The 14,833-nt window shown below is 40.4% G+C and overlaps 2 protein-coding genes across 2 annotated transcripts; both read right to left on the reverse strand.

The window, feature by feature from the left end:
• Positions 1–699: 699 nt before the first annotated feature.
• On the reverse strand, positions 700–9,003 carry eps8l3b (EPS8-like 3b). The gene is made up of 21 exons (XM_046041697.1): positions 8,840–9,003; positions 8,458–8,550; positions 8,085–8,209; positions 7,675–7,790; positions 7,509–7,573; positions 7,247–7,405; positions 6,492–6,635; positions 6,213–6,292; positions 6,001–6,128; positions 5,727–5,818; positions 5,413–5,548; positions 5,197–5,273; positions 5,008–5,082; positions 4,715–4,860; positions 3,272–3,446; positions 2,688–2,728; positions 2,461–2,554; positions 1,712–1,828; positions 1,537–1,625; positions 1,305–1,437; positions 700–1,224 (listed from the first exon to the last, which is right to left on the reverse strand). Exons 3-21 carry the CDS (start codon positions 8,120–8,122, stop codon positions 1,183–1,185), a joined length of 1,947 nt encoding a protein of 648 aa, XP_045897653.1. The 5' UTR covers positions 8,123–8,209; positions 8,458–8,550; positions 8,840–9,003; the 3' UTR covers positions 700–1,182.
• A 341-nt stretch (positions 9,004–9,344) lies between these two features.
• Positions 9,345–13,469, reverse strand: atp5pb (ATP synthase peripheral stalk-membrane subunit b). Its single transcript, XM_046041698.1, has 7 exons — positions 13,326–13,469; positions 12,488–12,524; positions 12,215–12,360; positions 10,974–11,137; positions 10,596–10,721; positions 10,172–10,351; positions 9,345–9,605 (listed from the first exon to the last, which is right to left on the reverse strand). The coding sequence occupies exons 1-7, from the start codon at positions 13,351–13,353 to the stop codon at positions 9,528–9,530; spliced, it is 759 nt and encodes a 252-aa protein (XP_045897654.1). The 5' UTR covers positions 13,354–13,469; the 3' UTR covers positions 9,345–9,527.
• Positions 13,470–14,833: the final 1,364 nt, after the last annotated feature.

A 14,833-nucleotide genomic window follows, 5' to 3' on the forward strand; every position in this document is an offset into this window, starting at 1 on the left:
ACGTAATTGTTCGGTAAAATTTATTCGGTCTTTTGACTTGTTAGGCCGAACACCGAACATTCAGTGCATCCCGACATTTAATATAACTTTTTCTTTACAACAGATCACTTTTGTGGACTTCATTATGTACGAGCTGTTGGATCAACACAGGATGTTTGAACCTACCTGCCTGGATGACTTCAAGAACCTCAAAGATCTATTAGACCGTTTTGAGGTGAGAAGGCTCAACACATCCTCAGGAAATAGGAAGTCCTGCAGTCTATCATCTTTTTGTGTTTCTGTGTTTTGTATATAGGTAAATAGTGTATGACATGTTTTGTCATGTCAGTAGAGGAATACAACTCACTGCTTTTTAATGCTTGTTAATATCATCATAGGCTCTGGAGAAGATTGCTGCCTACATGAAGTCAAACAGATTCATCAAGACTCCTGTCAACAACAAGATGGCCAAGTGGGGAAACAAGAAAGAGTAAAGGGCAATGTTTACAAGATCTCCTGACCCATTGACTCATAAATTCAGGAATAGGGAAATGTTTTCTTTTATAACCTGTTAACTAATTGGTTGTGTAAGTTTCATGTTCTTTGATTACGCATAACACTCTCCAAAACATTTACAAACCTTTTTTAGTTTAACAAGAAGTGTGTAAAAGAAATCCAAGTTTGTACTAATATTATGAAGATAAGCAGAAACTTTAATTTGAGTTCAATTTCTTTGTTACATCTGAAACAGATTTGACAGATTAAAGCAAATCTTGTACTGACTTTGTTTCAACATTACTTTCTGTGTAATACATAACATCTAAGAATCAATTAAAAGAATAGTATATGGAAGTTTATGCAGCAGAACAGAATGTGCTGTATTTTATACAGTATCTAAAAATGACACAAAACTCTAGTAGCTTGTAGGAGTAAAAATAAACATCAACAAGTTAAGTTTAATCACTGTTGGGAGAACTATACACAATTTACTTGAGAATTTGAGTAACTAAATTATTGCTGCTGGTAATAAATTTTACAACATAGGTTTCATTTGCTAACACTTTCCCTTAAATAACAGAAATGCTAAAAGCCGTTGTCACACCAGATCATTTATGTCATTAAAAAATGAATTGGACACCAATAAACTCAGAGGATCTGTGGGTGAAAATTCAGGAGAAAAGATTTTGAAGCAGCAGTAGGTCGTTAGTAGCGGCCATTGTACAGGCCTGACGGTTCACTGGCGAGCTGTAGGGAACACGAAACATTACTGATGTGCTGCAGTTGGGTTGTGAGTGTGGACTTGCTGATCACATAACATTACTTACTGCAATGGCTGACTTAATGGCCTGAAGCTGGAAGAAGACTTTGCCTCCTTCTTCGGGACACACGGTCCTTATCTCATCCTTGGTCATCCCCAGAAGCAGTTTACCTGTCAGAACCCCGAGGCTGGTCACAGTGCTGTACATGAACAGGCATAAAACATCATGGAACACAAGTCTTATTTACAGTACAAAGATAATATAGTTCCTGGTCCCCCGTGTGTATTATTTCACTCACATTTTGGAGAAACCTTTGTACACCAGCCAGGCTTTGACCTCTGCAGGTGTGGAGGTCATGTCCAGCGTCACTGGACCGTGAGTGTCGCGCTGTGAGGGAGAGAGCAAATGGGGATAAAATGTCACATATGAAACCTGTTAATTTACTTAGCAGAGCTACATGCCGCCTAACTCACTGGTGGATCATCCATGTGTCTGGTGCTCTCCATCGGCTCAAGGACATTATGAGGAATGTTGCCTTTTTCGTTGCGGCCGTTGCGAACAAACCACCACTGCTTGGATTTCTGAACCACCTGTGGGAAAAAAAAAGAGTAGAACCCAAAATCTCAAGTACCTGAATGACAAGCTATGATTTTAACTGTGTCAAATATATACAAACCACTTTTAAGTAGGATAATGCCTTCATTCAGAGTAGTATAGTGTTCAATACAATATGTGAAGATTTAAAGGGATCAATAAATTATTGAAAAAACAAAAAGCTTAGACAACAAAAATAAACCATAAGGGAAAAAGTACCTTCATTAACAACCTGTGTACTGTTAGTACCATGGCCTGTATTTGTACATCTAGTGGATATACTGACACGTTGGCTAGAAAGGCTGGAAAGATGCAGTTGTTTCCACTGAGTGTGACTACATCTGTTGTCAATTTCATTTGAAAGAGTGTGCCAGTGAGGGTGTGTGACAAAAACAAAGCCCAGCTCTGTTAAATTGGACTCAGGGCATTATTGGACTGTTTTAATTAAAGTGTGAATCATTGGATAACATTTTCCTGAAGAACAACACTATAATTTGCATGTTAGATGAATTTTCAGGCACACAAATTGTACCAAGCAAAAAATGCAATTTGTCAATGCACAGCTGTGTCACACAAAAACAAGGATAATACTTGGATTTCTGGGTAAGCACAATGTTTTTCATCTCACCTGAACCACATCACCCTTCATAACGCTCAGCTCTTGGTTGTTCCTGGCCATGAAGTCGTAAATGACCCGCATGTACAGGGGCGGCTCAGTGGGGCTGAAACAGCAGCAGACACACTTTGACAGCAGTGCATAAGACCAGTATAAAGCCCAGTGTGTACCGATTAAAAGACATGTTTGCCACAAATGTGATCATAAAGCCATATTTTCTGCAGTGTAACAACACTTACCGTGTTGGTGGCGGTGTACCCCATTGACTGTTGGTTGCAGGCTGGAAAAAGTCAAGGTAGTTTATTTATGTTGCATAACAAAATGAAAGTTCGCAGTCCCTTCATGCTACACACACAAAACTCAACATATATACATGTATGGTAACGTAAAAAAAAAACAATAGATACAGTTATTTACATACATGTATACATAGGCAACACAGAATATTCTGTAGTGCATTTGTTAAATTTGCGTCTGAAGTAAATGTAAACAGCAGCAACAAGATGAAAATATGGTTTTCATCTTCACATTTAAAAAGGCATAAAATGCTGCATGATGAAACTGAAAACAAGGCTTGTAATAATGACTGGTGTATCATGTTGCTTTTGGAGTTGATTATGCAATTTAAGCTACTTCCAATTTCTCGACATACTCCATTAAACACTCAGCTAATGGATAATCGTTATTCAGGGGCTGACAACAACGGGGCCTAATCACTAACACTGTTTTAGAAACATTGCTAAAGCTGCTGACATGACTGCCATGAGAACTGGGTATGGAAACAAAAGCCTGAGATAAAGGTGGGGAATTGGGTCAGGTCTACCTCTTCGTGCTGCTGTTGCATCCCCCGGCCAGGTGGGAAGCGCTGGCTGTTGCTCCTGCTCATTGGACCGTTCTGAAAAGGGTGTGGGGAAGGCAAGCGTGAGCGGGCAGGTGGCTGCCAGCCATCGTAGAACTCTGGGAAGTAAGGTGGGACATCATCACCCGGCCATCTAGACCTATGAGGTGACAGGAGGGCAGAAAACTGTTAGCTAAGTAAAAAATAAAAAGGAACTATCCTATGCTGAAGTGACCTTTTCACTTGACTTCATGGCTTTTTTCACACACACACACACACACACACACACACAAACACATCTGTGGAATGATGAATTTGAGATCTTTCAAGCATGGAAAATGTACACAAAGAAGAAGAAGAAAGCACAATCAGAAGTCTGGAGTCCTGACATGTCATTTTAGGAGTTTTGAACAATAAATGTTTTGGTACCACTTTACTTTTTAATAAGACATCCTTTATGAAGAGTATAAAACCAGGAATAAACAACTGTTTTCAACATTTTGGAAAATATACTTGTGCTTCTTAGCGTTAGTTGAGATCATTACCACTTGTGTCTAGGCTGTAATATGAAGCTGGGGCCAGCTAACTAGAAACAACTAGCCTGTACAAAAAATAATTTTAGCTCACTAAAACCTAAGTTTATAAATGACTAACCCAGCAATCTTGACAAATGACGTTGTGGGGTTATGGCCATTTTCTTGAAAGGGCCTGGGGATCTCCTGGAGTCTCTGCTGGTTGCTTGACAGTCAGGCTAGTTGTTTCTTCCCGTATCCAGTTTTTAGTGCTAAGCTAACTGGCTGCTGGCTTTAGCTACTTATTTAATGGACAAGCATGAGAGTGGCATCAATCTTCTCATCAAACTCTCCACAAGAAATAAAATCAAATGTCAAACCATCCCTTTAACGGTTTATTTATGGTTAATAAATCTATATAGATCAGCTAGAGGCAATTGATAAGGAAACAAATGTGGGTCCAGTTCTATAATGCAGTTTTAAATGTTAATCAGTTGTTGTAAATAAATTGATTTTGGTTCAGCTTTCAACTTTTTTCCACAAATTAGGTGGTCAGAACAGATATAAAAAGACAAAGCATATAAAAGAGTTAAAATATCAATCCAAGTTAATCTATCCTGCACAGTTTTTCCTTGTTGTCCATTGCCAGGCTCAAGTAGAATTTACCATATTATATCAAAATTTGCGGTAGTTTCACATTAAAACACTCCTGTGTATTATTTCTTCCGTAGGACATGAATGCAGCATTAACTTTGACCTATATTTACATATCAGCAAGCACACACATTTTGTGCCTTAAGTTAGGGCGTGCCAGGGCAGGTATAGGTGCACTTGCAATCAGAGGGCTCTATATGAGAAGGTAACAAGCATTATAAAGACTTGTATTCCTGTGTGAGGTTAATAAAGGACGCCGTACCCGGGGATGTTCCAGCAGTCTCCCAGAGACGTCCATAGGTTGTCCTCCTCCGGGTCAACGACCTGACTCAGCAGCCGCACAGTAGTCTCCGTCAGAAGTGGGGAGAGCACAGTGGGAGGCAGGTCTGCAGGATACTGAGGTACTAGCTGTGAATATATGGAGGAAGTAAGTATTAACTGTCCCAATTAAGAAAGTGCTACAATGAAGCGGGACACACATGTCTTTATAGTGGAGGGGCAATCTGCCAATAATAGTCGTGCCTTGAATCAAAAATAAGTGTTGGAAGAGCTCACCATGCCTAAACTACTGAAGAAGATGTGGACATAGTCAGGAGCACTAGGGCTGGTCAATGAACCATCCAGCTGGCCCTGCAATATTAACAGTTTTTCAACACATTAGATCATACAACCAAATTCTTTCCAAAGCCACTATGGTCAAAGTGGTATCCATGGAGACATTCAAAGATTTAAAGAAGCACTTACCAGCAGATTGAATCCATATTTGATTTTCTGAAGACAGGCGATATATTCCTCCCAAGGCGGCAGACTGACAGCTGGTGCTGCATAAGAGAATACTTATCAGACACAAACAGCTGTGCTATCAGTATGTGTGTATGCCTAAAGGAGGACACTTCCCCCACTAATTACATCTTTAGTTATATACGCCCGTTGAAAGATAAACAGGGAAAAGGATATTACCAGTTTTCTTGGATTTTTTCTTCTTTGACAGTTTTTTCTTCTTGCCCTTGTCCTCTTGTATGGAAGGCGCACCAGCTGCAGCAGACACTTTGCCCATGAAGATCTCCAAATCATTTATAACATGGTTTAAAATGTCCTGTGAAAAGAAGAAAAAGCATGAACAAAAACATATTCAGCGGCATGTGGGAGCTGTCCTGTGTGAACGTTTTTCTTGAGGTGAGAAAGATGATTAAAATAACATTCATCAACAAGTTGTCCCTGATATAATCCACTACCTATAAACTTGTGTAAACAGTTTAAATGTCCTTACTGACCGTGTTCCTCTCTGTGTCCGTTTGCTCAGGTGTCAAAGCAACCTCTGGTCTACTCTGTAATTCACGGAGATCAGGAAGGTGCACTGTTGCTTCTAGTGGGATGAATAGTTTGGAGACAAATATCAGTTTGAATGAACTTCTGGAGAATCCCATTTTATTTGCACAGATCTCATCCATAAACTGTTGATATTTTTGAGGAAATTATAAATGATATGTCAGCACAACTGTTTGTCTTCCAGGATAAACTTTTAGAATGGATTATATCAAGCCATACCTAGTTCTCTGTTGCTAAACTGTGGGGCCGGGTAGTCCAGCGGTGGTGGGTACCTCTCTTGATGAACAGGATGAAACCCAGCCTGACTTCCTGGAGCATGTTGCCCAATGATACTCTCAAGATTACTCCTAAAAACATCAACAGAGATCTGACTTCTCATTAATGTGATTTCATCTCAGTTTAGACTGTATTCATGTGATGTGACATTGTACCTGAGAGACTGGCCTCTGCGTAGCTGTACATCACTTCCTTTTTGAACTGCCTTGTCCAGATCGCCCTTGATGAGCTCGGCCTGGTAAGACAGACAAGCTTTAAATCAAACTCCTACAGTACGTGACACCAGCAAAAACAGCATGTTATGAAATAGTGATAATGGATTCAGCGATTGCACATCCCAACATGACTAACACATCCTCCCTTCTGTGGAGGCTTTCAGGGGGTCAAAGTTACAGTCAAGAGGTCAGTGAGGGTTCTGGTGAAACGTGACTCACCCCTGTCTCCTCACACTGGAACATGAAGACCTGGCGTTTGTTGCGTTCCTGCACAGTTATTGTCAGCAAAGAGTTGTAGGCGCAGCTATCCAGCACAGCTTTGGTTTGCAGGATGCAACTCAAGGGCAGCGACTCCAGCTCTGCCTTTAGTATCAGATTGAACAGGACAAACTTTATGACCACAAGTTTATGAAACTGGATACACAGAAAGTTAATGCAGTGCTACTTGTGCTACTACTAAAAGTCAAGTAGGTTAACAAACATATAACACTCTTTGCAAAATCTATATTAATTTTAGGTTAAATCTTAGTTAAAACAGTTGTGGTTGTGTGATTCTGGTTATTGCTTCAGTTTATCCTTTGTGTACTTTTGGACTACAGCTGTTTTTTGTGGTTTGGGCCCAGCCTTTTTATTGACATTAAAAGGAAAATATCAAAAAATACATATTTTAAATGATAGTGTGCTTTCAACTCTTTCGCAACAACAAGATCATGCACAAAGCCAGGGCACATCCAACACCTCTGGCAGGAATTGGAAAACTAACTGCGAGCCAGGCCTCATTTCCCAAAATCACTGCCCAACCTTAGTAATGCTCCTATGGCTGAAAGGGAGCAAATCCCTGCAGCCAAGTCCAAAAATCTTGTAGAAAGCCTTTGGATTTACAAGTTTAACAATTAGCTATGGGTGGAATGTTATGATGTCCACATACTTTTGCCGTACTTGTTTAAATTCCTCAGAAGAATTTAGCTGCCAACCTTGGTCTCAATGTCACTGAGCAGCAGATATTCTCCCTGGACCTCCATGATCATCTCCTGGGGCCACAGACGACCTTTGACATCCAGCCTCTTGAGCTTGGCCACACAGCTGTCCACTGTCTTCAGCTCCTGGCCGTCCAGCTCACAGGTGAACAGGTGCTGTGGAGTCAATTGTGGAGGGTCATGGATGAAGAGAGCTACAGGTTGTACTGTTAAGTATCGTGTATGTCTCCATGCTGGTGAAGATTTCATACTCATTTACCTCCACTCTGACGTGAAAGTCGTCCGATTGCCTGTTCAGCTCCTCAGAGTACTCCTTTCTTTGCACTGATATAAAGAGCATTGTTTAAAAAAAGATGTCCAACACATTTTTTCCTCTCAAAAACTGAAAATATAATTTGATTAGAGGTGTTTATGTCAGAACATACTGTATATTGATTTTCCACTGGGCCTGGTGAAGTTGTTTCTCTGCAGAGGATTCCCCTTGAGGTCATCTTGTTGGAAAGCCCGCCTCTGCTGAGGGAGGTCTTCCTGTGAGAAACCCCTGATGCATAATAAAGAAAACTTGTAAAACAGGAGATTTGGGGCACATTCATGGGCTGTCGCCAGTCTGAAGCACCTTACATGTCAGTAAAACCACCATCATCATCATCATCATCATCATCACCACCAGTGCAGTGACCCTAAGATAAACTATCCACAGTCACCACAACACAGTTTTATCACAGCAGGGCGTGAAGAGGCGTGTAAAGGGTTGTTAAAATCTCACATCAGTGCTCAAAGCTTAACTAAATTAATCCATTGTGACCGGTGAACGTGAAATGAAGCTTTTACTAACCTTGGGGAATAAGAGAAAGGTCCGGTGTTTCCAAACATTTTCAAACTATGTCGTCTAGCTTCCTTTTTTTTTATTTTTTTTGAAAAGTTAAAACTTCAGATTGTCAAGAATCACTCCAGTCCAACCTGTACGACAAGAGAAAAAAGCATGAGAAAAAGTTTAATGCTGCCAATCTGACACAAGAGGACTAACCTACACAACACCCATTTCATATCAAACCAGGTCAGATGATTGCTTTTCTTTTTCTTGGCTTAAAAACTAAACTTAAATGCAAACGCAAGCAATAAAATAAGACCAAGAGGGAAAATGCCCGGTTAATTACTTACACAAAGGGTTATAAATTTATGGTTAAAATTAACAGTTAATTGTTCACCTGTGTTGTGGAGACTTGACCCCCAGCCTGGACTTAGATCAGGATACACGGTAAATCAGTATAAAAGGTGTTTTGAAAGGTTAGCCGACTGCCCTTTACGTATCAAGAGGTCAAAGTTAAGACACAAATTCTACAAACACCTGCTCCAAGTCAGAAACGAGATATAACACATTACTGGTGATTTGACATTCAGTGTTGAAGTTCAAATTGTCGTACATCTCCCGTATTAAATGTAGGACGTAAGAGGAGTTTTTAACTCAAATGAACTCCCTTTTCTGCAAGAGCAAACACGTCCATTTCTAAATAGGACATAATGCCACTACCACTCAAGGATTTATTTAACCCCGCTTAATTTTAAACAATTTATTCATCCAGTTATTACCTGTCAGTGTCAGCTCAGCTCCGGTGTCATCGTTCCCTTCTTTCAAACGGATTTTCCACTAAGACAAGTCATAGCACAAAGCACCTGTTCCTCACACAGCTTACCGAGAAAATTTCCTTGACTTCCTGCTTGAAGGCACCAGGATCAAAGTGCAACGATCTGACGGGGAGTGACGATCAGGAGGGTGGGCCCGTCATTTGTGGTTTAAGTATTTGAGGTACGGTGGAAGGCAGCAGATCTGTGACTCGTAATGAGTCCAAAGGTGTAGAAATGCTTCACAGTATCTCGTTCAGAACGATCAAAGGTCTGAAGTGCTCCAGAAAATTCTCTCATGCAATTATCAAGCTCAGGTGTAATCTATTGTAGCTATAAAAGACGCTAAGAATGTTCCACATACATTCACATCGGACGTCAGTGAGAAAATGTGCAAGCAAAGGTTGAGAAAAATGTTGAAAGAAAGAAAAGACCTTTGCTTCAAGTTGAAAAAAAGCACAAACTAGGCAGCTGAAGTTGAATAAGAGAACCATTTATTTTACCATAAGCTGACGTGTAAATACTGTACACACCCATAATATTGACAGAGACCATCTTTAAGGAGGAAATAGTTTATTCTGTAAAGAAAAGTGAGCATCTCGTCTTGGGTTGATGAGTTGGGAATTAGAGCCGCCTTCTCTGAAGACTTGACAGTTTAGGCTGTAGCTCGAGTCTGAGTGGCCTTGGCCAGAGCCTTCAAGTCTGTGATGCACTTGGCGATGCTCTCTTTCTCCTGAAAGACAAACACACACCGATATGAAGACCTGATGTGTCACCTTGTTGATCTATGAACAAGACCGTAAGAAAACCTTTTCATTATAAAGATCATTTTGTTATTGTGAATCTTTCCATTTTGAAAAAAAACTTTTAAAATTGTGGTTCTCTCTTGTTGCAAGTAAATAAATAGGGCTAATCAATTTTTTGATGCCTTATTTTCTTTACTTTCTACAAAAACTTCTCATAATCAGGGTCGTCTTGCGCATTGGCCAATACGGCCAATGCGCAAGACTACAGGTGTGACGTTCAATGCCAACTTTAAGTTTCTGTTGTGTTTTCAGTTGGTACCAAAAAAAGTACTGAGGTTCAATAACCAGCTCTGACAATTAAATGTTCAATCATAAAAACAACATGGTAGTAATCTGAATTGTTTACTGAAATTAAGCCTAATTGCAAACTTAACAAAACCTCCCCAAAAAAACTATTGAAGCAGTTAAACTTTGCAGTCAAATAATTGAACATCCAAACTACATAACATCACTTAGCGGGAGGCTTCTGACAGTTTGACACAAAAAGACGGACCTGCTGAGGAGTGATGCTGCCGACGACATTCTTCTCCACCCAGTTGACCATGTGCTCCTGCTCCATCCGGCGGTGGAGGTCCTGCAGGCCGATCTGGTAGTCCAAGCGCCTCTTTACCTCACTGGTCACCATGTGTAACCTCTCTCTGTAGTTAGTCTCCAGCAGCATGGCCACATTGTTCTGAGAGCAAAAGAGGAGTCCATGAACTCCTTGTAATCACACTATTGTTGCTACTGTTGTAATTTCTACTTCTTGCCAGTAGAGGTCAATAAATGTCAAAGACAACATAATAATGCCTCTTTAACTCCTGGCGCTCAAAGTAAAAAAGTGCTGGGCAAATTAGGGGCAGTCATTACAGACTGTTTAAATATGAAGTAGCACAATACACCCAGTGAAGATATCGGAAAGTAAAAGTGCTGTTTACCCTCTTTGCGTCAAAGAGCAGTGATCTTCCCTCTGCTCTCCACTGTTCCTTCTTCTCATCCTCAATTGCCTGAGCCAGGCTGGCCATCGCAACGTCCTTCACCTCCTGAGCCTTGGCCACTTTTTCCTGCAAACACACACACGAGTAACAGGAGGTGCTTGCAAAGGTTGTTCACAAAAAAAGTCCAACAATCCCTGACTTGAAGCCTACAGCTTGATCAAAAACATCCAGAACCTTTTAACAGTAATCTTTTTACAAAAACAAAACAATAGGAAGTACCCACCACACTCTCTAACCTGAAATATTTTTCAAGTATCCTGGTATTAGCCAGAAAAAAAAAAAAGATGAAAACACAAATCCATATGGCTGCCACCCTACCTCGTTCAGTTTGTCAGCAAAAGCTGAAACACTTGGACCAAATTTCTTGACGCCATAGATGATGACGGCGCCTATGGAGGCGGCAGCAAAGGTCTCATGGTTGATGACATAAATTTCCTTTGAAAGCATGTAGAGGAGGAGGCCAGTGCCCAGCATGTAGGGTCCTAGTGAGAAAAGGAAAATGCTGAATTTTCTCCCATTTTGAATGAAATTACATTTCTCTTCTCCTCTTATCCCATTTCATCTTATGTCTATCATCTTATTTTACTCTTGAAAAAGTCAGAATGAGTACAATTTTCCTAAAAGACAAAAACGATCCCTCTCAATCATCACCTATGACCCACTAGAAGTGTGTGTCAGTGTCTGTATCTGCAGAGACCCTGCCCTCTGTATGTTCTTATAATTTTGCAGTTGGGACATTTCTCGGAATCAAGGTTTAGGCAGTAGGCGTGTAGCCTCCAGCCAATAACAGCACGCAAGGTGTGAGGACTAGTCTCTAAAAATGCAGCGACCAGGTCACACTGCTGTCTCGTTCTCTGCCCTCCTCTCTCTGTTTGTGCGTTTCATGGATGTATAAAGAGCAGCAGGTCTGAGCGTCTATTTAACCCGATGCGAGGCTGAGCCACACACACGCATGCAGAGCGACCACAGCAGACAGGATGTGCTGTATTGGTGTGGCTGTGTTTATTTGTGCTTTAGAACGAAAAAAAATAAATTAAAAAAATCAGAACACAACATTTTGTTTCTCCTATTTATTACTTTGTTCTCACCAATGACGCTCCCTCTCAGCATTCACACTCTAGCTCGCTCAGCCATGACTGCTTTCTCACACTTGTTGAGCCAGGAGGAGAGGCCAACTTTGAATGGTGTTTTTACAAACAGCAACTGACAAATCCTGCTCGTTAAGCCTTCAGAAATCCACTATGTGTCTCTTTTATATCTTGTCTTAATGCATTTGCTGTTACACGTAAAGCTGTTTGAATTGCCATGTTGTGAAAAGGTGCTATAAAAACAAACTTACCCTGTGAAACCATTTATGACTTGTTGAAATTTTCAGTTGACCCACTTTTAATTATAGGCATTTTTGGGTAGCTAGTAATGGTAAAATTGCTGTTGATTATTTTACGAGTGAAGGTATATAAAGCTATATTATAATGCTCAGCGTTCACTTACACTGAAGCCTGCCTTTTCGTAACATAAATGAAATAACCAAAAGTTGAGTCTTGCTTCTAGTTACTGACCTGTGACTCCAGTTTTGGGATACAGGAGCTGGAAAAGCTCCTCTGGGATAATGCCATGACGGACTTTGCCTCCCTTCTCTGGCAGAGGTGGCAGTGGGGCCAGACTCTGGGATGTTGTGTGCAGGGAGCGAGAAGCCTGGACCAGACTGTGGGAGACAATATTATTAAAAGCTCAGAGAGGGACTGCCCACACAAGATTTTATATATATGTTGCTGCTATAATGTTTCATCATGTTAGTAAGAAATTCAGTAAACTACTTTTGAGACACATACCCAGCTCCAAGGGGGCCGCTGCCTTTCAGGGCGCTGGCTGCAAACAGAACAAATAATGACATAAATTCAGGGCTGCAAGTAATGCTTGTTTTCATTCATGGTTAATCTGCTGGTTATTTTCTTGACCAATCAGCACCTTCAAAATCAAATCTGACCATTATAACTTTCATGAAGGTAGGAATCCCCGCAGGACTGTTGCTTTAGCTAAGTGTAACTTCAGTCATACATTGGAAAATAAGTGTAACGTTATAGAACTTTACATTGCAATGACAAAAGTCAACACAATAACCAAGTTCAATACCTGACGGTTATCATACCGTAGCACCTGAATGTAGCAATTACGCTTTTTCAAATGAAAGTGTGAATACATTAAAATAAAAACACACTCTTGTTGGACTTGCATTGTGAGGCTTCTCCTTAATAGAGACGAAAAGAGGACAAAAATGACCAATTTATGCTGTCAAAGAGGTGACATTTGCAGGCGTGCAAAGCTAACGCTAGCTTTGGTTTGTTAGCTATTGTCATCTGACTTAAGCTGTAACCAGCTGGAAGTGATGTCTGCTAGAAATGCATAACATGCTACACAGTCTGTTGACATTGCCAAAAACTGTCGACACAAATCTATAAGTAGTAAACTAGCGACAGTTTCAGACCTTGTTTGTAGTTACACTAGCTACCTAACTTCCAGCTAGCGTTAGCATGTCATTCAATGCGCGGCCTTCACTTTACCCTTCAGCTTCACATTCATTTTAACATTTGCTTCTCCAGCTTGACAGTTCGGTTATGGCAGAGTTAAATTAGTTTTATTAATCTTCTCAAATGCAAGGTAAGTTCATACCTGAGACAATGACGAGCCTGGACAGCATGTTTAAAGGATGAAGTGCCAAGTTCTTACTACACCTGGCACCCTTGTTTCGGCCTCTTCGTGCCCTTCTGCAAAGAGCTACAAGGATGGCGGATACACGAGAAAACCTCTTGAAACATCGCGAGAGTAGAGCGGTGCTCCTATTTTGAGAGTGGTTAAATGAAGCAAACACTAGATGGCGCTGTACGCAAAGATACAATTTGTCGCTGTCCTGACGTTGAATTTAAATTTAAAGAGGTAATTAAGACATTCATTTAGACAATTTAAGGTTACACATGATGCTAGGATCCAGTGTTGTGGTTTCATTAATCTTGAAAATGCTCAAAATTGAGTAAAATATGATGCAAAAAGGCTAACACATACACACACAGGCATATATACAACCAGCATATGATGAGGCTATTGATGCTCTGTATGGTAATATACAACTTTATCACTTAAGTTAGTAACCCATTTTAATGAAAAATGAGACTGCTGTTATAAAGCAAATTCAAATTTGCAAGAGGCAACCACACACACTGCATAGCTCTCTCTCCCCTGTGGTGTGTTTTATCCCGGACTGCATGCAAGAGCATTTGGCTGGGTCTGTGTGTAATCTTTGAGCCCACTCCTGTATGGCATCAGTTTGATGTGAGTGGCTGGAGAGATAGAGGAACATATGACGCTGTGGTTCTCTTCACTTCCTGTAAAGTTACGCTCAACAGAAACAGTTACATGTGAAACACAGAGAAAACCCCCGAACACAACTTCAGAAGAGTGAGAAAATGGTTGTTTTCTCAACCGCCCAACTTTCCCCCACTGAATGAGATGGCATTGTAGGTAAGCTTTATCATGGTTTTCAGCTTATTATGCGACATTTTGTCTTAGCATTATCTTCACATTTTCCCTCCACAGCCTCAATCAGCACTTGCCAGGGCCTAGTCTGTCTTTGATAACATACAAGAGCAGCATTGCAACCACTGCAACATCTACTATTACATTTACTATTATTACTACTAAAAGTACTACTAAAGGCCTACTTGTATTACTAGAGCTACTTCTACTGTAGCTGCTTCTACTACAAATGACCTGCATGGTTCATAGAGAAAATGCATTGTTGTGCAACACCGAGCATCCTAAAGGTAAAAGATACTGTTAATACTTTGCTTTCTTTATTCATACTGCATACTTTTGGACAACCACTAACTTACTTCTTTTTTATACATATATATATATTTTATAATATATATTGTTTATCATCAGATGCAGCTGCTGCGTGAGCCATCATGGCACCTGCTACAGCTAAAACATTTTCAGCTAGTTATAACATTTTATACACATCAGTAAATTATATGATTTCAACACAGTTGTTTATATGCTGTATATTTCATCATTATAAACAGTTATAATAAAAGTCCTGATATATTGTCATTGCAGGCTTGAGGCACTCTAATAGCCAGAGGAGCTGCAATGGACGCCCTGGCTGGAATACAGCTCTCCCC

Source organism: Micropterus dolomieu, unplaced genomic scaffold (genome assembly GCF_021292245.1).
Source record: "Micropterus dolomieu isolate WLL.071019.BEF.003 ecotype Adirondacks unplaced genomic scaffold, ASM2129224v1 contig_8734, whole genome shotgun sequence".
Lineage (NCBI taxonomy): Eukaryota > Metazoa > Chordata > Actinopteri > Centrarchiformes > Centrarchidae > Micropterus > Micropterus dolomieu.